The sequence below is a fragment of the Tauraco erythrolophus genome, chromosome Z (assembly GCF_009769465.1).
Source record: "Tauraco erythrolophus isolate bTauEry1 chromosome Z, bTauEry1.pri, whole genome shotgun sequence".
In the NCBI taxonomy this organism is placed as follows: Eukaryota; Metazoa; Chordata; class Aves; order Musophagiformes; family Musophagidae; genus Tauraco; species Tauraco erythrolophus.
In genome coordinates this window covers 74351825-74378492 of record NC_141496.1, presented here as the reverse complement: position 1 = coordinate 74378492, position 26668 = coordinate 74351825, and the positions used below count along the sequence as shown (strand labels likewise).

Here is a 26668-nt window from a genome sequence, read left to right as displayed (position 1 = left end):
CATCCCCTATTCCACTGCGGGGAATGGGCTGCACTGCTCAGGGAAGGGTGGAGGAGGTAGAAGATCCAGGAGTGCAGTTGAGCCTGGGAAGAAGACAGGGGTGGGGGGAAGTAATTTTTGGTTTTGTCTTCGTTTATCATCCTCCTGCTCTATTATTATTTGGCAATAAATTGATATTACCCAAGTTAAGTCTGTCTTGCCAGTGAGAGTAATTGGTGAGCAACCTCCATGTCTTTATCTCAACTGATGAACTGAATTTCTCATCACACTTTCTGATGAGAAACTTTTCTGTTCTGTTGAGGAGGGGGATTGAGAGAGCAGCTGGGTAGGCATCTGGCAGCCAGGCTGTTATCCAACAGTTAAGGAGTTAAATTTTGTGAATGAATTGCATGAAAGGTTTAGTAAGCTATTTGCTTACATCTAAAGAAGACAGATATGCACACAAGGTCTGAGAATCGGATGACTGTTCAAGACTGATTAGCTGAGAAACTCCCTATCAAGAGCTGGCTGTCCTTGAAGGGGGAACATCCCAGAACATGTATAAACTTTATTATCATGTTTTGGATTGTCAGCTTATGCACAGCAGTAACTAGAGAAAGATAAATGTTCCACAGGGAGAGCATGACCCCCAACTCACAGACCACCTACCCAAAAGGTACCCAAGACTCAGAGGCAAAGGACTGAGCATGTGAACTAATTTACATACTAGGCAAGAGAAACTCAACCAATTGTCTAAAAGAATCATAGAATCATAGAATCATAGAATGGTTAGGGCTGGAAGGGACCTTCAAAGGTCATCTAGTCCAACCCCCCTGCAAGGAACAGGGATATCTCCAACTAGATCAGGTTGCTCAGGGCCTCGTCCAACCTGGCCTTGAACGTCTCCAGGGATGGAGCATCCACCACCTCTCTGGGCAACCTGTTCCAGTGTTCTACAACTCTCATGGTAAAAAATTTTTTTCTAATATCCAATCTGAATCTACCTCCCTCTATTTTAAAACCATTACCCCTTGTCCTATCACAACTGGCCCTCCTGAACAGCCTCTCCCCATCTTTCCTGTAGGCCCCCTTGAGGTACTGGAAGACCGCTATAAGGTCACCCCGGAGCCTCCTCTTCTCCAGGCTGAACAGCCCCAACTCTTTCAGCCTGTCCTCATAGGAAAGGTGCTCCAGCCCTCTTACCATCTTCGTGGCCCTCCTCTGGACCCTCTCCAACTGGTCCATGTCCTTCTTATGTTGGGGGCTCCAGAACTGGACGCAATACTCCAGGTGAGGTCTCACGAGGGCAGAGTAGAGGGGAAGAATCACCTCTCTCGACCTGCTGGCCACACTCCTCTTGATGCAGCCCAGGACGCGGTTGGCCTTCTGGGCCGCAAGAGCACATTGCCGGCTCATATTGAGCTTCTTGTCCACCAGTACTCCCAAGTCCTTCTCCTCAGGGCTGCTCTCGATCCATTCTCCGCCCAGTCTGTATTTGTGCCTGGGATTGCCACGACCCAGATGTAGGACCTTGCATTTGGCCTGGTTGAACTTCATGAGGTTGGTACGGGCCCACCTCTCCAGCCTGTCGAGGTCCCTCTGGATGGCATCCCTCCCTTCCAGCGTGTCGACGGCACCACACAGCTTGGTGTCATTGGCGAACTTGCTGAGGGTGCACTCCATGCCACTGTCCACGTCACCGACAAAGATGTTGAAGAGGGCCGGGCCCAACACGGACCCCTGAGGGACGCCACTCGTGACCGGTCTCCACTTGGACATTGAGCCGTTGACCACTACTCTCTGAGTGCGGCCATTGAGCCAATTCCTTATCCACCGAGTGGTCCATCCATCAAACCCATGCCTCTCTAGTTTAGAGAGAAGAATGTTGTGCAGGACAGTGTCAAAAGCTTTGCACAAGTCCAGGTAGATGATATCCATTGCTCGACCCTTGTCCACCGATGCTGTCACCCCATCATAAAAGGCCACCAAGTTGGTCAGGCACGATCTGCCTTTGGTGAAGCCATGTTGGCTGTCACCCACCACCTCCTTGCTCTCCATGTGCCTTAGCATGGTTCCCAGGAGAATCTGCTCCATGACCTTGCCAGGCACAGAGGTGAGGCTGACCGGCCTGTAGTTGCCCGGGTCCTCCTTGTTCCCCTTTTAAAAATGGGGGTTATGTTCCCTCTCTTCCAGTCATCGGGGACCTCGCCAGACCGCCACGACTTCTCAAATACAATGGCCAGTGGCTTGGCAACTTCATCCGCCAGTTCCTTCAGGACCCGCGGATGGATCTCATCAGGTCCCATGGACTTGTGCACCTTCAAGTTCCTCAGATGTTCCCGAACCTGCTCTTCAAGTACAGTGGGCGGTGGTTCATCCTCACAGTCCCTGCTAGTTCTTTCCACAGCTTGGGCAGTAAGACAAGAGGCTTTATCAGTGAAAACTGAGGCGAAAAAGTCATTGAGTACCTCAGCCTTCTCTATGTCCCGGGTAACCAGAGCACCAGTATCCTTCCAGAGGGGGCCTACGTTCTCCTTGGACTTCCTTTTGTCCCCTACATACCTATAGAAGCTTTTCTTATTGCTTTTTATATCCCTTGCCAAATTCAATTCCTTCAGGGCTTTAGCCTTCCTCACTTGATCCCTGGTCACTCATACAGCTTCTCTGTGTTCCTCCCAGGCTATCTGTCTCCGCTTCCACCCTCTGTAGGCTAACCTCTTCATTTTCAGTTGGTCCAGGAGCTCCTTGCTCATCCACGCGGGCTTCCTGGTCTTTTTGCCCGACTTGTTCTTCATCGGGATGCACCTCTGCTGAGCTTGGAGGAGGTGCTCCTTGAATGTGGACCAACTTTCCTGGGCCCCTCGTCCCTCCAGGGCCACCTCCCATGGCACTTTGCCCATCAGGTCCTTGAAGAGGCCGAAGTCCGCCTTCCTGAAGTCTAGGGCACAGAGCTTGCTGTATAGTTTCCTTGCTGCCCCATGGATCTTGAACTCCACCGTGTCGTGGTCACTGCAGCCAAGGCTATCCTTAAGTGTCACATCGCCCACCAGTCCCTCTCTGTTGGTGAGCACAAGGTCGAGCATGGCACCCCTCCTTGTCGTCTCTTCTATCACCTGCAGGAGGAAGTTGTCATCCACGCATTCCAGGAACCAGGAATAACACTGAATACATAAATATGCTAATACACACTGTATAAATGTTCACTGAATTTTGAAAGGGGTGTGCTGTCTTGGGACAGGCACCCGTCTTTGCAGAAAAACCCAATAAATATCTCCACTCTCTGTGTATATAGGTGCTTCACACACTGGGTAAATGAACGCCAGATTTGGGACAACAAGGTGAGATTAACCCAGCACAACAGCAGAAGGATTTATTCTGCTCAACAACCTTGTGTATGATTTTTTTTTTCCACTTCGCTAGGATAATTTTGTATGTAATTGAAAATTATGTGATTATATGAAAATCAAAGCTTGTGAGGCAGAGAGACTAGCAGATCACACCTGATTCTTCAACGTCTTTCATTCTCCCAAGTTAAATGTCATTTCAGAGCTCTAAAATACAGTCCGTTTTCTTAATCCATGTTCAACCAAAGGAAAACGTCTTCTTTTCCCAGGCTTTTTATTTTTTATAGCAGAGCTTTCCATCTATGTCAGTTTTCTGGTGATAGTTCCTTCTCAGTGCAAAAAAACACACCATGTTTTAACTGTCTTAGTTCCTAATTATTTCTTTGTTTCTAGTGGTTTTAAAATTAGAGAGCATAAGACTAAGGGCTAGGAGATGTTATGTATTCTGGGTATGTCTGTGTAAGGGGAAGGTCTTTGGAATGTTATAGTGGTTAGGTAAAGCATGTACAATAGAAATGACAGTGCACCCTAGCCTTTAACATTCCATTTATGCATAGAGCAAAACCAGAGATTTCTTATGAAAATAAGCACGCTAGGCAGAAAACTCTGGAGACAATCTGCAAACCACTGAAACAAGTGACTGCAGTGGGGTCAATGTACTCTGCCAAAATTCCTATTAGGAGCTCCTACGAGCAGCTGCAACATAGCTGCGTTGGCAACTTGCTTATTTGCAGAAAAGTATTCTGGGTTTCAACCCTGTAACCATTGCGTCTTGGCTTTTTTTTTTCCCCCAGGGTGTGTTCCTTGGTTTGCTAATGAAGGAAGGTATAGAGTGGGAAACTGGAATGTGGGCAATACAAAACAAGGCTGAGTACTCGAAGCATGCTCTGTCTGTGTTGGTCTTGCACATTATGAATCTGAAATGAACATATTAATCTAATAAAATAGGTAATTTCAAGTAACTGTTCTAAAGGTGAAGCTGGAAAAAATGATATTAGGCTGAAATGGTGCCATTATACATGACAAGCTTTTTAGTAGTGTCACCTTCCCTTCTATAAATAAGAATATTATGTTTTTGTTCTTTAAAAAATAACTCTTTCAACACTAATACTGTGAATTATCACCTGAAGTCCTTGGATTAATTAAATCATTCAAAGTCAATCTAGCTGGAATAGAAGCTGCTAACGAGATTAGCAGGAGTAGTTGCAAGCTGTCCTTTCCATGCCTGAAGCTTATTACTCAAGTTTTGCCAGGAAAGGATGTGTTTCTATAGCAGAGGCCATTTACTTTTGTAAGTGTCTATCAAATTACTTAAACAAAGCAACCGAGATTACCATCAAAACTCTGGAGTCACTCCTTGTGACAGAGACGTTTTGACAATCAGGATTCCTTCCATCAAAAGCTCTGGGAAGGAATAGGATTAGACTGGGGTTGCCAGTGATGTAGAAGACTAAGCTGGAATCTGCAGGCTGTCCCACACAGCCTCGTACTTCTCATGAGGCACAGAAATGCAGGATCCAATTGTATAGATTGTCCAGCTCACAGACCAAGAGCAAGTTTCAGCAATGTCTCGTGCACCCAGGCGACTCATCGGGGTTGGCTGCAAAAGCGACCTGTCCTTGGATCGACCTGAGGCCCGATGATATCTGCACAGACGACCCATGGGGAGCATGATGGGTTTACGGGAGGAGCTGCAGAAATGACCCTTGTAAGTACCTGTGAAAAAAAAGCTGAATGTGCTGGCTTTACGTGATGGAATTTGGTAGCACGGGAGGGGTTGTGGAAAAGGCCCTTGTAAGTAGCTGTGAAAAGCTTTGCAGGCTCCAAAACCGGTCAGACCGACCTCTGGCTATGTAAGACCCTCCCCATCCCCTCAGGCCAGGGCTGAGCCCATCAGCACCTCTGCAAATGCCATATTTAGGACGGGGACAAAGGAGCCCAAACGGGGGCTGGACCTACACTGAGGAGAGAGGAGGGGGCTGACCCCCGGGCTGCCGGGTGGGCACCTGCCCATGCTGGGCTGCCGCTGCCCAACTGGAGATGGCTGCAGTGACACTGCTGGGAAAGCTCCGACACGCTCCACTCCCGGGGCACCTGCTGGGAGGAGTTCATCCTGCCGGGACTGCTGAGGTTTGTCGAGAAGACTGAGACCTGAGAGAAACGGCCACGCAGACACCAAGAACAATAAAGATGGAGCAGGAGAAGGTGCTGGAGCTGAGATTCCCCTGCGACTGCAGCACCGCCCCCCCCCCCCCCCCCCCGTGAACCTTCGCTTCTTGGGGAGGAAGGGCAGGGGAAGGTGTTTTTGAGATCTGGCTTTGTTTCTTGTTATCCTCTCTAAATGAGCCGTTAATGAACTAAATTGACTTCAACCAAAACTGAGTCTGTTTTTCTCTGGGCCATGGCTGACGGGAGATTCCTCTCTGTTCTTATCTCGACCCTTAGGCCTTTTGTTACATGACCTCGTGATGGCTTAGCTGCCAGCTGGAATAAACCAAGACGGGGACCTGTGTAGATATAGCTGGGTATAGATAGCTGTGTAGCCCTGAGTTATCCGATAAGCCCTAGACTAAACAGAGCAGTGCTGCATCATTCAAAGAAACAAAACCTGAGTTGAGCCTTGAAATTGTTATTCAACAGCAAAGGGGTAAAAATTTTTGCGTAAGAATTTCATGAAGGGTTTAGTAGTCGGCTTGTACATACCTAAGAAGCATAACAAGATGAGCATCCTTGAAGCTGCCAGAAGTGATTAGGAGGGAGACTCTTTATTCACAACTATCTGCCTTTGAAGGGAACATCCCTGGAAATGTATAAACTCTGTTCTCATGTTTTTCTGAATCGTGAACATGTGCAGCAGTAACCTGGGGAACAGGTAATTCGGCAGGGGGAGATCACGACCACCGACTCATGGACCACCTACCCTAAACATACCCCAGGCCCAAAAGAAAGGGGAGGAGGAAGAAGACTGAGCACGGGAAGTAAACTACATGTAAAGCCAGAGAAAATTAACCAATTGTTTAAGAGAATAACAATTAATATGTAAATATGTTATCAATATGCATGACTGTAGTGTGTAACTAAGTTTCTGTCCAGGGGCCAGGTGTGCGTGTCAGGAGGAGATAACCCCTGTGCACTCGGTGCTGCAATAAAATCACGCCTGCTTTCTGATAGTGCAAACTGCATTAGGGAGCTCCTGTCTGGATTTTCAGTGACAAAATCCCTCAACACATAATATGCCCTGAGTCTCAATCCAACCGCCATTCAGTTGCCTGATGAAGTAAGATTAAGACAAGCTGGAGAGTTTCACCTTCAGTTTCAGCCAATGAGCTTGTGTACTCACAGATCAGCAAAGAGAAGTAAAAAGTAGAGCACACAAAATTGATGAATAAGGAAAGATAAGGGGAAACTGCCACACCACCAAAGATAATGGTATAATGCACTCAGGCATAGTTCTACACACAGTTATGTAAATCACAGGAAAAACCCCATAAGATTTGCATTGGGAATGGGGAATTGCTTCTCCAGCTATACAGCTGGCCTCTGAGGAGTCTCCTCCTGTGCCAAAACAACCTCCCTGGGATTGAGAGCCCCCACCTGGAGGGGTAAATGAATATTCAGCATGCTTTAAGTTTGTAATCACAGGTGATTAACTGACACACAGTGTAATATCTAGTGCACTTGTGTGTTGCAATAGTGTATTCCATGAATCTTTTTTGTGTTTTAAGTGTATTGTAATAGTGTATTCTTGTTTGTAAATTGCTATAGTGCATTCCTCTGTTGTACTCGTAAAACCTGCATTAGTGGCATATCGAATTTGCAAATGTAGTTCAAATAAATTGTTGGCATGAACCTTGCAGTTAAACCTGGAAGCATACTTCAAATAAATCATTTGCTTGAACCTTGTAGTTGAGGCTCTTTCACCACTTCAATGTTGGATGATTCTGATCCTGAAAGGAATGCACCTAGTCAGAGGTCTCATCACAAAAAAAGCCTACTTGATCACTCTAAATTGCCAAAAGGCTGAAGAGTGAAGAGGAAGCGTCTGAACTCAAATGAACTTGAGCAGGATTTTATTTCAGCATTTTTCCACTGCTACAGGCATAAATGTTGTTCCTTGTTGCCATGCTGCCGCTGCTGCATTAGGTGTCTGAATTGCTTCCCTATTGTTCCTGTTTGGAAGCCAGAAATGCCACAGCCACTGATATTTAGATGATGCTATTTGGCAATTTGATATGCACTAGCCAGGACAGTTAGTTAGACGCAAAGGATCGCTGAATCAGGCTTTTCGTACTGCAAGGAGAAATTCGGACGCCTTTGCTACTTTCCCAATGTTCAGCGCTGCTATAATTTTGAACCCAGGGAACAATGTGAAGAACTGTGATAGTTTGATGTGTGGGGGGGTGTTCTGGTGGCAGGGGAGGGGATTTTCTCCCTGTGCCACCAGATCTGAGTCCCATCCCCCCCGGGGGAGGTTGAGCCAAGGCGGCGCCTCTGCGAATTGCCCTATTTAAGTTGGGACAAAGGGGCGGGAAAGGGCTTTTTGGCTTAGGAGCGAGGAGAGAGCAGGAGGGCGCTGCCCTCGCTCCCGGCTCCCGGCCGAGCGGCCGCTCGGGCCCGGGCCGGCGCCATGTGCTCAAGATGGCGCCGGGGGAGCCGCATGGGGGACTCGGTAAGCGCCCCACTCCCGGGGTGCCCACCGGGCCGAGCTTCCCCAGAGAGGATTAATATCTAAGAGAAGACAACCACAACGACCGGGTCAGCAAAGATGGAGCAGGAGGAGGTGTACTGGAGCTGAGGTTTCCCTTGCAAATCGGTGTGAGATGGCAGGCGGCCCCCCTGCAGCCAGGGTGTACTCGGCGGAGCAGCGACCCACTCGTGGCCCGTGGAGAAACCCACGTCGGGAAGGAGATGCCTGAGCCCAGGGGAGGTCGTGGAGCAGGGGATGCGCGACCAGGTACTGTTGATAATGGGGCATGGAATGCACGACGAGGTCGTGGAGGCATCTGGAGACCGTGGGACGACCCACGCCGACGCGAGTGGCAGCAGCTCCCTAAGAGGCCGAGACTGGTAAAGCCCGAACTGGTGCGATCCATGGGGAGGATTGCAATCCTGCGGGCAGGACTTACTTTGGAAAAGTTTGGGGACTTTTTCTTTGTGAGTAGGGGATCCACCGAAGCAAGGGAAAAATGGTGTAAAGACTCCTCCTCCTTTAAGAAGGGAGCGGCAGCGAACAACATGGATGAACTGACCTGTACTCCCCCATTCCCTGTCTCCCTGCGCCGCTGGGGGGAAGGCAGAGCCAGGAACGAAAGGAAAATAGGGGGTGGGGAGGTGTTGTTTTAAGATCGGGCCTTGTTTTCTCTTTTCTCCTCTCAAGTAACCGGTTTCGTTCCCTTTTGTCTTTTGTTTAGTAACTGTTAATAAATTGTTTTGTTTTATTAAGAAAGCCTGAGTCATGTTTTGCCCGAGACCATGTTTGGTGGGTGCTCCCTTTCGGTTCTTGTCTCGACCCTCAGTCCAAAAAAAAAACCACGACAAGAACGTAGCCCTAGTTGTTGCACTTCTTATAATAGATTTCTTGCTTAATTAGAATCTATTAATAGATTTGAGTATCTCTTGATTAAAAGAAAAAATATTCCCTGCAATCTCTCAAATCCAGGTAATTTACAAGTCTTTCTAATGGCATTCTTTCCTCCTTGCTGTATGTGCTTATGTGCTATTGTTTATTTATGTCAAGAATGTATATTAAGCTGAGACCCAGGGGTATGTTCCAAATGTTAGTATAACAATCAGTATCTATAATAATAATTACCTGTTCTTTTAATAACAATCTGTTGCTTCAAAGAAAGGAGATACTCCCTACCTAAACAGTATCTTCTGTACTAAAATGTTTTGGTTAATTGTAGCTGTTATAGTCCTTACTCAGTCCTGACTTGATGCCAGTTCTCTTTGCGGTAGGAATGGTGAGAGCTACATTCCACTATCTCTCTTACCTAGGGAAAGCAAGATGCCCTTACAGCTAGCCTTTGTCTGCGGTATATTGATAGGCACTAGGCAGTTCGAATAACAGTAATAAAATTGTAATTTAAAGAACCTGTGCACTACTTATTTGATTAATTTTCCTACTTGAGAAATAGATACTATTATTTGTGTTTGGAGGTTGCACAGGGAAAGTAGATCCAAGAACAGCCATGAAGGAATATTCACAAAGTATTTGTATTACTGTGGGCTACATAAGAACGACCCATGAGTTTGGGTCTCCTGATCCCAGCTGAGGAAACCATGTACCAAATGTGGCAGCTCTAAGGAGTGCTATAGATATCTAATAACTGTTTTAGTAGGCAGACTGTGTATGGTAAAATTGTGGGTTTTTTTCCCTCAATATTTCTTTGTGCACTGGTCTCTTTTCACAGCTCATTGCTTAATGTATTGAGTTAAGACTAACCATCTTGCTTTCTTTCTCTTTTGTAAGTCGCTGTGTACACTGTGGAAAGTAGTTTTACCTGTTCTCTCATCAATAACTCAGATTATAATAACTGCTGTAAAGCATATTGATATTGTGAAGTATATTGATAAAGTATGTTGTACTGTGAAAGTGAATTAAAACCCAACTATTTCATCTAGTTATATCAGTGACTGCTATATATTTAATTCTTTAATTGACTGGTATGTTTCCTTTATTCTGTGTGTTGCTTCCCTTGATGTCTCCTTTGAGGTCTGCTTTTCCTTCCGACTGTCCGGTATTCACACACAATGGGATTGCCCAAGGTCAGTTTCTAACCTGACTTCTTCAGGGATTGCATTCCAAGTAGTTTTGCCCAATCAAAGTCTATCTTGATTAGGTTTGTCACTTCTATTTTTTTTAATTAGATAATAATTAAGTACACAGTGTGCTAACGATTAAATTGAACGCAAGTCCAACAAGTCCTCACCCAGGTAACACTCTCCTTTGAGTAAATTTAGTCAGCTTTTGCCTTATGGCCTCACTGGTCATATATATGACTTGCCAATGCCAATTGTGTTATATAGGTATGCACTTCCTACAGATCGCTTAAGAACTGTAAGCAGCATGAAATGTTGCATTTGATACCGCTTCACTTTAATAATAATTTTAATTTTAATACCATTTCAGTTAAAAATCCAGCATCATGCATATATTGTTAAGTTCTAATTTTACTCACAAGAGACTGCTTATTGCAAATGCTTGTTGGATCAAGTCCTTTGCTATTCAGAACAGTGTCAGCTGTGGAAAAGGTGCACGAAGGAAAGAGTGAAGGGTACGTTCATTAAAGACCTGGACAGGCTTTCAGATCCTTCTCCTAGTTTAACTTGCATATAGCCTACAGAGACCTTAGCTCTGCCACCACAGGTATTTGGAGTTACACTGCTCTGAACATATTCTATACTATACAGGAGTCGGCAAATTTGAACATTTTTTACTCCCATTTCGTCCCTGTCTCTTTCTCATGCTGCTATATGTCATTGAAAACATGACTTTATTGACGCAAGCTCTTCACACATTTTTTAAATTCTCATTTGCTTGTCAAAACTTGGATATGTAATTAACTTCAATGTTAAACAAAACAAAACACTCAGGGAAGTAGGATCATCTTTGCAATGTGAGTGCAAATAAACTGAAACTCTTGCTTTTTTTAGATTAAAAGACAGAACTAAATACTGATACATAAAAATAATATAGTAAATTAAATAATAAAATCTTGTTTTCTAGCAAACTCAGAATTGCAATTATTTTGCGGTGGGAAGTTTTTATCTCAGTTATTTTATCCTGGAATTCCCCAGAGGCTTCCACTAGATTAGTATTGTTCACAAGGTTTCTGATAGTGTCATCTCAGAGTTAACATACTCCCTTGAGAAAGGACCACAGGTTCTGTATAAAAAGCTCTATTATTATCAGTTCAAGTGCAGATTAGGGAAAGGAATAAGTCATGGTAGTGTTAACACTTCTGATAAGAATAGTCCTAGAAAACATTTGTAGCTGAAACAGGCTCTAGCCTCCTTGGTATAAATCATAAAACGAAACTCTTTATATTGGACCATGCTAGTGCCACAGAGAACTGTCTTTTTAGTAAAATCAAAGGCAGGTGCAAGATTAGACACCATTTTCTGTGAATCCCTGATGTCCTGACAGGGTTGATCACCTTAAATTTCCCGAGGAAGGTTTCTGGTTTCTCACGCTTAGCAGCTATTCCTTAAATTGTTTCAAGAACTTTAGTATCACTGTCATTGAGACTCACGATCTGAGGCACATCAGCCATTAATTTATCGTTTTCTTTACAAGCCAGTATGTGTGCACGTGCCTGCCTTCTGTGTAACAGGGTGTGGCTCAAGCCATGCAGTCTTCTGCACACGTTTTAAACTTTTATCCTGTCTTCTGTTGTTTGTACACTTAGGGAAGGGGGAAGTGTACCCAAACTAAGACTATTTACAGAAGGTAGTACTGTTATCTTCTCATATGCAGGATCACTCTTTTTACCAGGCGCAGGAATTACCAGAGGTAAAAAACAGCAGTTGCTTTGCAGGCAGACAGGCTTTCAGCGAGCTACACATAAGGGAAGCAGCAGAGCACTGTACGAGTTACCGCTGTACTTCCCATCAGCTTGGGCTCCCTTTCCTTCTCACATTTGCCAGCAAGCTTAGTGCAGACAACTCAAACCTCGTGCATCCAGCTCTTTCTCCTATGGTCTTGTAGGTGGCTGGGAACTTTTCCCTGTGTGCCCAGAAGCCTCGAAGACAGTCTCGATATGTCCTTTTCCCGTGGAATAGGACCGTATCTGGCTAACCAGCTTTCTAACCTGTAGAGGTGGGATGGTTGCAGGTTCCCTGGGTCATTGCACTGGAACAGGCTGCCCAGAGAGGTTGTGGAGTTTTCTTCTCTAGAGATGTTCAAAACCCGTCTGGACGCATTCTTGTGTGATCTGATCTAGGTGGTCCTGCTCCGGCAGGGGGATTGGACTAGATGATCCTTCGACGTCCCTTCCAACCCCTAACATTCTGTGATTCTGTGATTGCTTCAGTTTATAATATGTGAGAAAATACACTTTCACTGGTTGAAAGAGAAATTGGTAGGAACATCAATAATGAACCTATGGTAGCCTGAATTTACATGGAAATTTTTTTCCATTTTCCTATCACTCTGCAGGCTCCAAAGACTCAGACTCCATCCTGGTTTACAAGTGGTCTCACAAAGGCAGACAGTGTGATAAATCAAAGTCTCAGGTGAGCTGAACTTCCCTTCTGCACTACTTTAAGAACAGGCAACCTTTCACAGCTCCTTTTGTCTTCTACTTCTGACATCAGGTAGAAGTCTGAAGGGGGGAACAGCACAAAACAGCAATCAAAACTTGGAGAAAGGATTGATGTAAGATGTGTCAGATGTTTTGTTATACATTGTTTTAAATGTCACTTCTGTGTTGGAAACAGGTACTTAGATTTGAAAACAACATAGCTCAACAGTCCAAATACCTAAGCAATTTTTTTTTCCAGTAAAGTATCAAAATAGTAATTATAAATTAGTCAGACATACTAGGACATAAATAAAAAGGCCTGATTTGTAAAGATTAATTTGCATACAAACAAATATCTCAGAAAAAAAAAAATGTCTGAACTCTCATGATTTTTTAAAGATGTGTGAGCCTTTGCACAAGAAGCAAGCAGACTTTTAATTAGCAGTATATCTGCATACTAAAAGTAAAAAAGGGTTAGAGAAAGGGCTGTTGAATGCATCTCCTGAATCAAACTCATCCTACAACCAGGTGGTTACATTCGATGACGACTACAAAAAAGACCTAACATTTCTGTGTTACTTCTGCAGTGCTTCTTTGCGATTTCTCTCACATGGTCAAATTTTTAAAATGATACCTTGTTTCTTTCACTCAGGACACAAAGTGGCAGTGGATAACAAAAAATTTTGTGTCAAGGCAATGGAAGAAAAAAGCATTTCAAAAAGATCTCGAAAGCTATCTACGTGGGAGGAGACCTGTGCTTACTTTATTCCTATGTAAAATTAAATCTACTTGACTTCAAGCATTGCAGTTCTTACAGTGCATGCTATATGGTCAGTAGATGGTCAGATAGAGAAACAGAACTTCATTTCACTATGAACTTAGTTGCAACTTACGTAACCACGCACTCATCATGATTAACATCAGTCCCATTCCAGTGTTCAGTATCCGAATCATACCTGTCACAACTCACGTCTTTTCTGACAATAAAATTGACAGATTTTTAAGGGACTGCAGCTTAAAGAAAGAGGACCAAAGAAATAGTAAAAGCCTAGAACACATCTGGATACAGTTTTAATGTTAAATATTTTCTACGGTGGCTCCATGATTAGACACTTGAACCATCCAGTATAAATAGTAGAACTTGTCTTAGGAGATATCGATAATTTGTTGTTTAAGATAAATTCTCATTTAATTGGGTATTGTGCCATTAATGAAAGTGAAACAATGTACCAGGTGTGGTTATCACCCTATCCTGACCCTTTAATTAAACACCAATTTATGTCTCCTACAGCCAAATTATCTTTTATTTCCTTTTTGCAGGTTACTTTAGGCAGAAAAGAGATTGCATATTCGTAATATAATGCTATTTTTATTAATTTCTAACTCAGTATCAGCTGCAGAAAAAGGCATTCTTTAACTTAAACACATTAGATAAATGCACTGGAATAAAATAAGAATCCCTCCTTTGCTCGGACAGAGAATAGACAGCCTCTTTCATGACCAAAATTCTGCTGATTTTCCACGCTAGAAAAAAAAAAAAAAAAAATCAGTGTCTTATGTCTAACAACAACAACAAAAAAAACCCACACACACAAAAAAAACCAAAAAAAAACCCCAAAAAAAAACCAAAACCACGTTCAGTGCCAACGCTGACCAAGCCTTGCGATGAGACCTTCAGGGGAGGGAAGGCGAAATCCGTGACAAGCTGAAGCCGCCTGGCGCCGGCGTGAAGGCGATCACCGCTTAAACTCACCAAACGCCCCGTGTCCCGTTGGGCGCAATGGCCTGGGAAGGCACCAGCGCGGGCCCGGGCGAGCAAAGATGAAGGCGCCTTTCCCCTCCGGAGGAATCCGGCGCCCCCGCCGGCAAACCCCGCCCGCCGCAGCCGGGCCGCCCCCGCGCCCTGCGCTGCTCTCGGGGCACCGCCGCGGCCGCTGCCCGGCGCGGCCATCCGGCTCGTCTGATGCGGCTGAGCGGGGGGAGCCCTCCAGGCACAACCTGTGCCCCGGGGACCCCCCGGACCCCCGTGGACCGCCGCAGGGGCGGCGCGGAGGCGGCGGAGCGGGCCGGTGCGCGGTGCCCCGCGTTCCCTCCGGCGGCTGGCAACGCTCCGCGCACCACCGCCCCCGCAGTCCCCTGCGCGTCCCCGAGCCGCCGCCAGCGGGGCGCCGCGGGGTGCCCGCCTGGCTCCGGCCGGGCGCTCGGGCGGGAGGGCGGCCGCTCCGCCCGGCGCTCCGGCCCGCCGCCCGTCAGGTCCCTCACACCCCGCCACCGGCGGCGCCGGAAGGGGGCGTGGCGTGGCCACGCCCTGCTGACTCGGCCATTGGCCAGCGCAGCTGTCAGTCAGCGGTGGGCGGAGCCGGGCTGTGGCGGGCGGGTATAAAGACGGCGGCGGCGAATGGATCTGAGGGGTGGAGGAGTTGTCGGGTTGCTGAGAGGTCTGCTGGGGTGGGCTGAGAGGAGCGGCCGAGGTGGGAGGAAGGTCCCAGCGCGCAAGTGTCGCGGGGCCGGGCCGTGGGTTCGCAGCCTCCGGTACCGCTCTTGGCTCTGCCGCGTCCTGCTGGCAGCATGGTGGATGTGTTCAGCGGGCGGCTCCTGGTCAGCAAGGACGGCCACGGCGTGGATCCCGAGGAGGCCTTGCAGAACAAAGTCGTGGGCTTGTACTTCTCTGCCGGCTGGTGCTCGCCGTGCCGCGACTTCACCCCCGTGCTCTGCGACTTCTACACGGAGCTGCTGGAGGAGACCCAGCCCCCCGCCCCCTTCGAGGTTGTCTTCATCTCCTCCGACCACAGCGCCGAGGAGATGGCGGGCTACATGCACGCCATGCACGGGGACTGGCTGGCCCTACCCTTCCACGACCCCTACAAGCAGTGAGTACCGGCGGCAGAGACCCGCGGCGCCACCCGGGATCTTCCCGCGAGGGGCACCCGGGCCGGGGCTGCGCCCGCCTGGCGGGCGGCGGCAGGCGGGGCGCGCCCGGCTCCCCGCGCCAGCGCCTCTGCCGGCACGCTTCCCAAAGCACGAGGGAGGCAGGGGTGCGGATGCCCTTACAGCAGTGTGATCCATCAGCGGAGTCTCCGACACGAAAGCTGCCCGGAACCGCCACCTGCCCTCTTCATGTGCTCCTTCTTTCCCCTTGAACACTCCGAAACCCGGATTGCAGCGTTCTCCTTTAGGGAAAGCGCGCAGTTCGGCGTCCCGGCATCTGGTCCTGCCTTCGTCCTGTCCTCGGAGCAGCGGCTGCTGCTAGCCGGCTCTGTGCGCTCCCGCGGAGGTGTACGGCAAGCTAACGTTAAACTAACAGCTCGCTCTCTGCAGAGGAGTAACTTGATTTTAGCCTGTTACATCTGTAAAGAACGCGATGAAGGAAAGCTAGTTTTCCGTACTTAAATTGGGATTTAAAAGATCTTTGAGGAGGAGGTAATAGAGACCTTAATTGTTAACAAGATGACACAAATAGCGAGTCAGAAACAAATGGCAAGTGAGGATCAGGTGATTGTTTTTCAGCACAGCGGTAGTTGCTAAGGTTGTTCTGAGTTGTCTAGCTTATTAATGCTCTGGAAAAAGGCAAATGAAGGAGTAGCAAAACTCATAGCTGCACAACTTAGAGGACACGAGAGCAAGCTATGAAGAATTTCAGACTAGCTTACTGGAATTTCACCTAGCTTTCTTGGGTGAAAAAGAAATGTACTTACAGCGGGAGTTTATCTGTGGCAAATGCACGAGGTAAATGGGATGTAAAATTCTTGTGCTGATAGGTTTCCAAAGGGGCATTCCTGTAGGCAGCTTGCTCAGCAAAACAACAAAACGAAAGGTTGTGACCGTGTGTAAAAACTAACAGGGTGAAACATAACACCGAGACCTGTTTTAATGACCTAAGTCAAGGGTGCAGACTCGTTTGGATGACTGTCAGAAATATGATTTAGCTCATATGAGGAAGTATAGATTGGGATTACCGGGGCACAGATAAAATGTTTAGGACCACTGAAAGGCTCCTCAGGGAGTAATTGTATTTGGTAACTACTGATCCTAATAGAATTCAGGCAAATTTCCTAATGGAAATGTAGTGCTTAAAGTTACAGCATCCAAGCAAGCTGTTCAGTATAGACCATGGGAATGATCCATGGCTTCAGCCTCCATGGATTAGTGGTCTATTTCTGACTCTGCTCTTGCCGAAGTCACGTGGAATGGAGGTACTGAGGTAGTTTAATAGGCTTTTCTGTTGCAGTCCATAATGCCCTTCAGAATCCTGTAGAGAAACATGGCTTGTCCTGTCACGGATAGCTGTGAGATAATAACTTTTGAAGTGGCTTACTGAAGAACAAACTTTAGAGGAATATGAAAAGGCAGTGGTTTTGAAGTCATGATTCTTGCATATAGCAATAAAGGGCTGTGTGGAGGTGTTCTGAGTGCTTAGGTTGAATTAACTGACAGTTTGGCTTCAGAGATACTGGTGAATCATTGTAGGCTTAGAGCAGAGGGATGTGTGTTTGCTAAACCAAACTATAATTTTGGCTAGATACTATTTCTAAGTAAGAATACAATTTTAAAATTGACTAACATCAATTAATAATTTGATTGTTTTTATTAACATTTATTATTCATTAATACTTTTAAAGTTTTGTTGTAAATAATTTAAATTGGGTGCTCTTTTGTGGACTATTTAAAGAAGGCATTTCAGTATCTTCAGTGAAGTTAAAATGTTCTAGCTGGTGACTTCAGTGTTTAAAATACATAATTACAGGGTAGACCGAAGTCTCTTCTAGGCACAATAGAGCGAATTTTAAATTTGACATCTAAAACACATTTCACAAACGGAAGCACGGAGTTTCTTGGGGATTAATTTGCCATGTTAACAATTAGCCTGCATTCATACTTGTAGTGTCTGAAGTGTAACGCGTTGCACGTACCTGCAGAGAAGCAAAATACTGAATTCGGAGCAGGATCTCAAGACTCATCCATGCCGTCAGTCCTGACTATTTCCCTGAGGTGGGACTGTGCCTTCTCTACTTCATGTGGTCTGTGGCATGACTAACAGGAAATAACTGCCACTCATGCCTTGACTGTTTGCAGCTTTGATGTTGATTTTTTTGCTGCCTGAGGCACAGGCTTTTGATCCTTGCAGGGATGTGTGAAGACAATCTAGTAGGAAGTGGGTACTAGGAGGAGAAAGGGAGTAGTAGAGGGGAAGAGCAGGAGTAGGACAGAATATATCAACAACACATGCTAGTAAATGAGGATTGCTGTTTTAATTATGGTACGCAAAGTCATACTGCTGTATTTATACTGAGCTTTACTGTAAGGTGTCATTCTCTGTGTGGGTGTCCAGCACATGCTGGTAGTTCTTGCAGGCTGCCACATAGACAGGTATTTACTGAGTCCATGTCCTGTACACATCAGTGAAAACTCGAATCCTAAAGAATTCCTGAAAAAGGAAAATAAAAAGGGTATGCTTACATTGTACATTAGGAAGCTTTAGGTATGAGGGTGGATTGGCACCTACAGGGATGCTTTTTAGACTGCTATCCCAAACAACAGACATTCTAAAATTGAATCCCATCCATATGATGTGCTCGTTTGTGTGACTAACACTTAACAATGCAGGAAGTTCACAGCCAGAAGAAAACAGGCACACAGCTGTGTATTACAGGGTATACTGCTAGAAGCAGATTAGCAAAGTGTCCATCTCTTTCAAGGGAAAGCACTTCTAAGTGAAAGCTGTTAAAATTCAAATATTACCAAATATCACATTGCACAAGTGTATAAAATGTACCACTTGTGTTCCCAATCTGACATTAACTTTGGCCAGTGTTGTCTATGTCTCAAAAACCCTCTTGTGCATAGATCTTAAACCCTGATATAAAAATACTTGCCTGAATTGTGAGTTAGCCCTGGTAGACAGCCAAGCCCCACACAGCTGCTGGGTCACTACCGGCCCCAGTGAGATGGGGGAGATAATCTGAAGGGTGCAAGTGAGAATACTTAGGGGTCCAGATAAAGAAATTTTAACAGATAAAGCAGAGGTAAACCCACAAGCAAGGCAAGAGAAGGAATTAATTTGCTACTTCCCATCAGCAGGCAGGTGTTTCACCATTTCCAGGATAGTGAGACTTCATCTTATACAGTGATAGCCTGGGAAGACAAATGCCCGAACTGTGAACGTCTGTCCCTTCCTCTTTTCTTCAGCTTTCATTGCTGAGCCCAGTGTCACAGGGTACGGAACATCCCTTTGGTCAGCTGGGGACAGCTGTCCTGGCTGTGTTCCCTCCCAACTGCCAGTGTACCCCAGCCTGCTCGCTGGTGGGGCAGCACAAGGGCCTCAGTGCCCTGTGAGCAATAGTTCCACAATAGCTAAAATGATGCATTATCAACACTGTTTTGGTAACAAATCTAAAAGACAGTATCATGCAAGTCGCCATGCAGAAAATTAACTCCATCCCAGCCAACGGCAGTACTACCTAGCAATATTAAATCTGTGCTCTCAGAAACTTTCTTCCAGCCTTCTCGTAAGAATCAAAAGACCTAACAATTGCAATGGCTTCCAGTTTGCCTCAATCCTTTTTCCAGTTTGCCTCAATTCCTTTTAATTTCATTCTTTTGGTATTTCATATGCAAATGAAGGTTGCCCTCTTGTGTTCTAACCTGCATAGCCAAGGTCTGATATCTCAGAATTTGGCTAAAAGATTCCTTGTGTCTGTACAAAGGTTACTCATTCAGTCTTCCATGGCTATCTTTCATTATAGCTTCCTCTTCTGCTTTTGTCTGTTTGGGTTTGAGATTTTTCTAGTCAGTAGTACCCTGTATGTACCTTTACACTTACCTGGGAATAGCTAGGCAACTGATTTTTAAGAATGTCATTGGTTATATTGCTGTATCTTACTGTAAGAGAATTGAGTTTGCCTTTGTAGTACATGTGATGTTTCTGTTTATGGTTAGTGATTTCATAAATTATCATTGGAGTTGGTCCCGTGGCACATATGCAGCTTGTGCAGGTGAGTCACAGGATTTGAGATCCCTATAGGAGAGGACGATCTTAAGAGGCTTTAAAAAGTCGGTTTTGTAAGCACCTGTACACACAGCGATTAAGAAGCATTATCTGCAGAACTGTTCCTGAGCCTTCTTCAGTTCCTTTGGTTTTACGAGTTTCACACAAATGTATGCAAAATCTGCACAAGCCTCAGTCCGGTTTGATGCAAGCCATCTTCAGCCCAGACGCTGTGTAAACAAGACGCTGTGATGGAGTGGATAAGCTGTATGTGCATTCCCTTAGGAAAGAGAAGCGGTAGTTTCTAGTCTCTGTGGCAAATTGCCTTCAGTTTCCGACTATTCTTTCTCTGATTGCTACAGTTGTGTTCTGCGTCTCAAGCTATTTTATTTTCTGCCTGCACAGTAAAACACATCTTCCACCCGTCTCGTTTGTCACACAAGTGGTGCGAGGTGATAGTCTTTTACGTGATTTCTATATGAGCTTGCTTTGGAAAGGGTTTTTTTTTTTTTCCCCTCCCGTTTTAGCAGGGATTCTTAGTTGCTTGCTTTTATTTCAGAATTCACCGAGAAAGCAAACCTATTGCTAGACCATATTAGTGCTGCTTAGGTAATATTTCCTGCATGATTTCTCAGTCAGCTTAATGGCAGAGCAGTATCCTTCACCTGTTGATTTATCTTATGGAAAAATACAGAAGGAAAGATGTGTTTCAGGAATGCCTTGTCTGGGACAATATTTCACTTAAGTCTTATTTTCTGTGTTTGCAAGACTCTTCCTCTTTTCCAGACAGTCATAGAGAATGTCTGTATATTAATGTCTTGTATTTTTTAACAATGTCTACAAATCTTTTTGTCTACTTGATCAAGATTCTTTGGTGTTTGAACCTCACATAGCAGATGTTCTTTGTTGTAGTGACGGCACTCAGGTCCTATGTTTACATTTAGTGTTTAAGTTTTGTTTTGAGAGTGAAGTTATTCATCATTTGGAAGATGGCTATTCCGTTATTGCTTGTTCTGTCTATCCTCTGGTTCTTCTACAAGTGCTTAATTTCTGCTCATTTTGATATAAAGCAATGCAAGGAGATACTTTCCCATATGACAGATAACATTTGTTTTGGGAGGTTTACTTTTAGCTGATTTATTGCAGTTCATTTATACCCCTTCTGAAACACATGACCTCTTCCTCAAAACTGATTACATTTTTCTGGGATTTCTTCTAGACTGCACAACTTACATCTTAAGTGTAGATTATATGTTTCTCACTTTTCTTCTTAGATACCAGCATGTCTGTCACAATAACTTGCATTCCTAACGCTAAAATTGTGGAATATCACTTGTGAGATGATATTTTCTTTTAACTTCTACCTTCCAAAATAGATATTACAAATTTATTAGCATCTATATTCTTTCATTAATACGTTTTTAATGTGAACATCTAGTTCAATGAATAGATGTGCTAAAGATAATATGAATAGTGTGACATGGTAGGAGGTAGGTAATAGTTTTCCTACTTTTAACTTAGTTTGAAAAGAATGAGGAAACAAACAGGTGTGGTTCTGACTTTAGGACTGTCAGCCTAAACCCATTTTTCTGCCTGCTTATTTGTATTCAACAAATGGTTTAGTTTCTTTTTTGGACATGTAGTGGTTTTGCTGCTGCCATGTATTTGGAAAGAATTTGCTTTTTCAATGTCCTGCTAAACACGGCAGGGAACTTCAGACGTTCTTTACCTGATTGCCTTTCAGAATTGGGGCTGGGGCAGGAAACTGGAGTTTCTGGAAACATTCGAGACTCCTACTGTTGAGCAGCTCTCTCAACAATCAACTGATTTTATCAGATGTCCATTGAGATGTTTAATGAGCTCAGAGCTCATTGACTGTCTTTCAGTCACTTTTGTTGTGAATTAATACAACTAATGCCAGAAAGTTGTTGTCAGTGCTAATGCTGTCTTAGTCTCAAAATCAATTTTTCCAACTTATTCATGTCCTGAATTTTACTTTTTCGTTTGCACTGAAACATCACTCTTCCAAGTGAGGTGAATTTCTTGTATAGAAGGTATTGTCTTTCTATAAAGATAGATTAATGTGCCTTTTCCTCTTCTTCATTTTATCCTGTAACAAACAGTCATAGCTGTTAAACTGTTTTCCTTGGAAATGTTTTTCATCTTGGTGTTTCTGTTGCCTATGTCATGCTTAACTGAAGTGGCTTACTATGCAGTATTTTTTTATATTCTCTTGTTTTTGCATATTCCTTTTGTTTGTGTCTTGCTGATCTGTATAAACAGTGAATTCTATTTTACTGCTTCATGTGGCTGGTAGCCTGCAATTTGTGCACTTTCATCTCTGTGATATGTAATTAGTAGTCATGCCTTCTTATTTATCATGTGCCAGTGTCAGCAAGTATCTTTGTTTCTCTTTGGATCTTTTGTGTCCTCTTGTAGGTTTTCCCCTCCCAAATGTTATTTTTATTTCCAATATTAATAATCTATTTAAAAATTTTCCATGTGTCTTGAGTTTGATCCCATTAAACTTCCATCCTTCAGAAATCTCTTGTTACTATTTTTTCCTGGGTTACCTACTCATCAATTGTTTGAATAGCTCCTGGTTTTGTTCATGGAATGGCACTGTTTGCGTGGCTTTTTTTAACTGAATTTTAACTATGTTTTTTTATGTAACAGTAGGCTATTTAAGACCAGGTTATTTGTAACCTATCTAGCTTTTTTCCATCTCCTGACCTAGAGAAATGACCGTTATGTGTGATGGACAGAGGAGTTGAAATTTTTATTGTTGGACAACTTAGATGGGTGGCCCTTATTCCAGATCTTTCAATTGCTTATATTTCTGTATGTAGAAGGCCTGTTGCACCGAGAGAGTTCAAGCATTTCTGCAATCTTTTCTATTTACACTAAAGGACTATATATCATGCTTTAATGGTGATTACAGGAAGTAGCTCTGTGAGATTGGCACACTTGAACACCTTTGTATGGAAATAAATGCCTAATGCTAGTTTAAGTGAGATCCTCCTCTTATCCAGTAGAAAGGGACCAGAAGATACCTGCTTCTGGCTAGTAAAAACAAGGTGGAGGGTATGTCATGCTTTCCTTCCATGGACAGGCAGCAGTGAAGAGCTGTTACAGGAAGGGGTGCTACAACTCTCTGAACTCCTTGAGCTAAGTTTCACCATGTAGTAAACTCCCAGCTGCAGCCTTGTTCATCTCCCTGTACTACCCAGTGCTCTGCCTCAAGCTCTGAGGAAGCCCAGGCACTCAGCACTTCTGCTCTCCCATGCATCCTGACCTGAGTATCCTTCATGAAAGACTAGGGGTTTTCTTAAAATGCTCCCTAATGTTGTGTTTTATTTTTAATTTTTTCCCCTCAGTGAACTGAAGAAGAAATACAGCATAACAGCCATTCCTAAACTGGTGATTGTGAAACAAACTGGAGAAGTCATTACTGACAAGGGAAGAAAACAGATCAGAGACAAAGGGCTATCCTGTTTTCGGAACTGGCTTGAGAGTGCAGATATCTTTCAGAATTTTTCTAGCTAAAAAGTTGGCAGATGAAAGCAAGACAAGGCATCATGGAAAACTTTGTAAAGCTCTGAAATGATTGTTGCCTTGTTTAGAACAAGAAGGGTAAGACTTATTTATCTTTGCCTGTAAACCAATTTTGTTTTCAACTTGAAGATTAGCTATTCCAGTAAGTCATAAAATGCAATTATTGTTTTATTTGTATTGTTCTATTATATTCACTATGAACCAAAGCATATCTGATAATATTGAAGAACTTCAGGAGGATAGGCTGTTTTAGACAGTAATCATGGAGCACTGTGAAATCTATGCAAACGCTTCCTTCGCAAAATCTGTACAGTAAAAGTTATATATGCACAAAGCTATTTTTCTTGATGATAGTTTTTTCTGGTGATTAGCACGTATATTTTATTAAGAAAAGGGAATTGCTTTAATAAATAACAGTTTATTAAGTATGTGTGTCTAATGTGTCTTCCTTATCTATCTTAACAAGCTGATCAGAAAACGTCATGATTTTTAAATAGGACACATTTGTTTGTCAGTTCTGAAGAAGCACTTTTGTTTTTATTTTACTTTGTGTGGGATTTATTTAAGTTCTGCTGAGTTTTCCTTATCCCTGGGTTTTTAGACTTGGCACTGTAAACTAAGTTGTTATCTCACAAGTTGATGTCGGGTCAAGTCTAAGAAGAAAGTGCTTTCCATCTCCTTTTGCCAAACCGTGTAGAAGCAAACATCAAAAACGATACCAGCTCTCTATGATGAATGCTCATCTTGCATCTAAAGCACAGCCTGGTTTGCCTCTGTTCTCCACCAGTTGTTGCGTTCAAATTTGACTGCCGATCTCTGTGATTGGGGTCCCAGGCCAAACATCCATGAAATTGCTGAGCTAAAGAAACACTTCCTATGCAAGCCAAGAGCTCGTTGATTGGAATTTAAAGACTTTAAACTAACAGAATTATTATTAGTCCAGTTACTAGCACTACATTACTAGCACTTCAAGTCCAGATAACTCAGTTATTACAACTCATTCTCAATAACGTGTATCAGTTTTAATGGTATCTTTAACTTCTCAGTTCTTTTGCTATGTTCACCCTTTCGTTCTAATGTTAATGATATTTTCCTGAAGGTGACAACTCACCTCCAACCAGACTGTGTGCTGCTGGTCACAACCCCGTGGGCCTGGCTGTTCAGCCAGGTGGGAGTGGCATTTTCTCCCTTCAAGTTTCAGGAGCCTCTTGCAATGGACATGCCCCTGCAATGACATCAGCCAGCTCCTTCAGCATCCATGGTTGCAGCCTGTGGGGCCCCATGGGCTAACGTACGTCCAAGTTGCTTAAGGACTTCCTATTCCAGTAGTCCTCTTTGGAGAGTGAGTCTTCCTTGCTCCAGACTTTTCCTCTGGTCTTGGGGGCCACAGATACCAGAAGGTTGATCTTACGATGTGTGCTACAGGAGCACTTGTGTTGGTCTGGCTGCTAATCATGGCTCGTAGGCTCTTGACTGGCTCCTGAGCAGTCCCAAGGCAGAGCTCCATGCACTCCAGCTGCTCCACTCTCTCATGCGAAGCGTGATACCCCTTCTTTTACCCTCACAGCCCGTGCTTGCTGAAGACCCTGTACCCATCCATTGCAGCACTCTGGTTGTGTGAGCTATCCCACCATATCTTTGTGATTCCAGGAAGGTCACAACCCTGTAATTGCACACAGACTTGTGACTCCCCTGTCTGCCCACAGTGCTGTGTAGAGGCTTTTCAGTGAGGCACCTGAGAGTGCTGATTCCCCTGAACTGCAGTACGTGGCTGTTCTGCAGGCATTTCTTTGCATGCCTGTCCTTGAAGAGATTCCACTTCACCCTTGTTTTGTTGATTGATATGTCCCTTTGGAAGCCATTGGCTTACTGACCCATCCACAACTTTCTCGCTTGTTTGTCGAGGAACCTTTTCCTGACCATGAGAAAACTGAACAAGGAAGGCCTGAAATTAGTGTGTGTGGATAATTTTATCATTTAATAACACAACTGTGTCATTTTCTTGTAATGGAGGATAAAAACCCCAACAGTTTTTCCTGAAGAGCGTGTGTGCGTGTCGGAGGTAATATGTGTAAAAAGTCATGTACTCCTCACAATACACCAAAAAGCAAGTACTCCAGAGAAACTGAATTTAAAATGAAAAATACTAGAGTTAAGAAGCGTTCAAATGAGTTGTGAGTCAGAGCATCTTATAGCTGTTTTTAAAATGACATCTGGGGATACTACAGACAGTTTCTAATTTTTGCCATCTCACCATATAAATAATGCTCAGGTTCTTTTCTAATGAGCACTAAGCTCTCTAGTGAATTTTCTGTGCAAGTGATGTGTAGGCACTGCCTGCTGTTCTGGGACCACTTAATGGCAAATGTATTTCAAACATAAGACAGGAAAAGAATAAAAAAAGTGTTTCCAAAAGTTTTTACAAACAATGTTGCCTGAATGTGGAAAAAAATATATAGCAAAAATATCTACTGGCACCTACTGCCAGATATCAGGCATCAGTTAGGCCAGCATAGCTTGGTTAATTGTCTATTTGTATGTACATGGAGGAACTCAGCATTTTAAGACTGAGATCTAGTTAGGTCCTTTGAATAATTGATACACTGATTCAGTAACACAGATTCAAATTGAGATTCAGCTAGGAAATTTATAATGATGAAGCAAAGATATATATACTATACAGAATAACTGGTTTGACTTCAATCAAGGGCTGTTTTTGCATGTTCGGAAGATCAGAAAATTTTTTTCCTTGTCAGTGTAGCGGAAGATGTTTGCTTATTAGTGGCACCTTGTGAAATTAGAGCAGCAGATCACAGTGGAACAACCATAAAGCTCGTTATTACTTTCAATGTGTGTCCATTGGGAATGAAACTTAACAGTGTACTAATGCTTGAATTTACAGGATTGTCCCTTTAACTTTCTTAAGTATCTTCAATTCCCTAGCAACTTTCTGTGCTTTGTCTTTAGTCACAGTTACCTTCAATATTAATGAATACCAGTACTTTTTCTGAATAAGGAGCAAAAATGCATTTATTTTTTTTAATATAACAACAGACAGTAGCATTGTGATATTGATAGATGCTGCACACTCATAAAGGAATCAACTGAAAACCAACTAAGGTTAAGAGGAAGAGTATCCTTCCTTATTCCATTAAACAAGATACTGCCCAGTACTAGTAAATGATTCATGAAGGAATGTATGTTAAGACTGCTTAAGATTTTTTTTGGTAGAATTTATGGAGAATTATTTTGCTAGGAAAAATGGCAAGGCTTATAAGTTGATATTTTGCGAATTGATCCATACTGTGACTTTTGAGGAGGATGACTCGCTGCAGATAAATGCTGCAGGCTCTATTGTGACCACTGAAGCTATCATTTCAGAAGAGGTAAGGCATGGTGGCAGATTCAGACATGAAATAAACACTTTAACTGCAAATGCAACCAACATCTTTCGCTTTGTTAATATTTTATTTCTGTAATTCTCCATCATGTACAGTGCTGCTACCCACTAGGCATTTGTTGTTCTTCCCGGAGAGCTGCTATTGTCAGACTTTAATAGT

The 26668-nt window shown here is 43.9% G+C and overlaps 1 protein-coding gene across 1 annotated transcript; it reads left to right on the top strand.

The window, feature by feature from the left end:
• The first annotated feature begins 15136 nt into the window (after positions 1-15136).
• Positions 15137-23099, top strand: NXNL2 (nucleoredoxin like 2). Its single transcript, XM_086629730.1, has 2 exons — positions 15137-15438; positions 22931-23099. The coding sequence occupies exons 1-2, from the start codon at positions 15137-15139 to the stop codon at positions 23097-23099; spliced, it is 471 nt and encodes a 156-aa protein (XP_086485856.1).
• The last annotated feature ends 3569 nt before the right edge of the window (positions 23100-26668 follow it).

What these genes read in the sequence shown, in the direction of transcription:
- NXNL2 (XM_086629730.1), top strand. Translation starts at nt 15,137, where the DNA reads ATGGTGGATGTGTTCAGCGGGCGGCTCCTGGTCAGCAAGGACGGCCAC. An exon ending in TTCCACGACCCCTACAAGCA is followed by an intron (nt 15,439 to 22,930) that starts GTGAGTACCGGC and finishes TTTTCCCCTCAG; the next exon opens with TGAACTGAAGAAGAAATACA.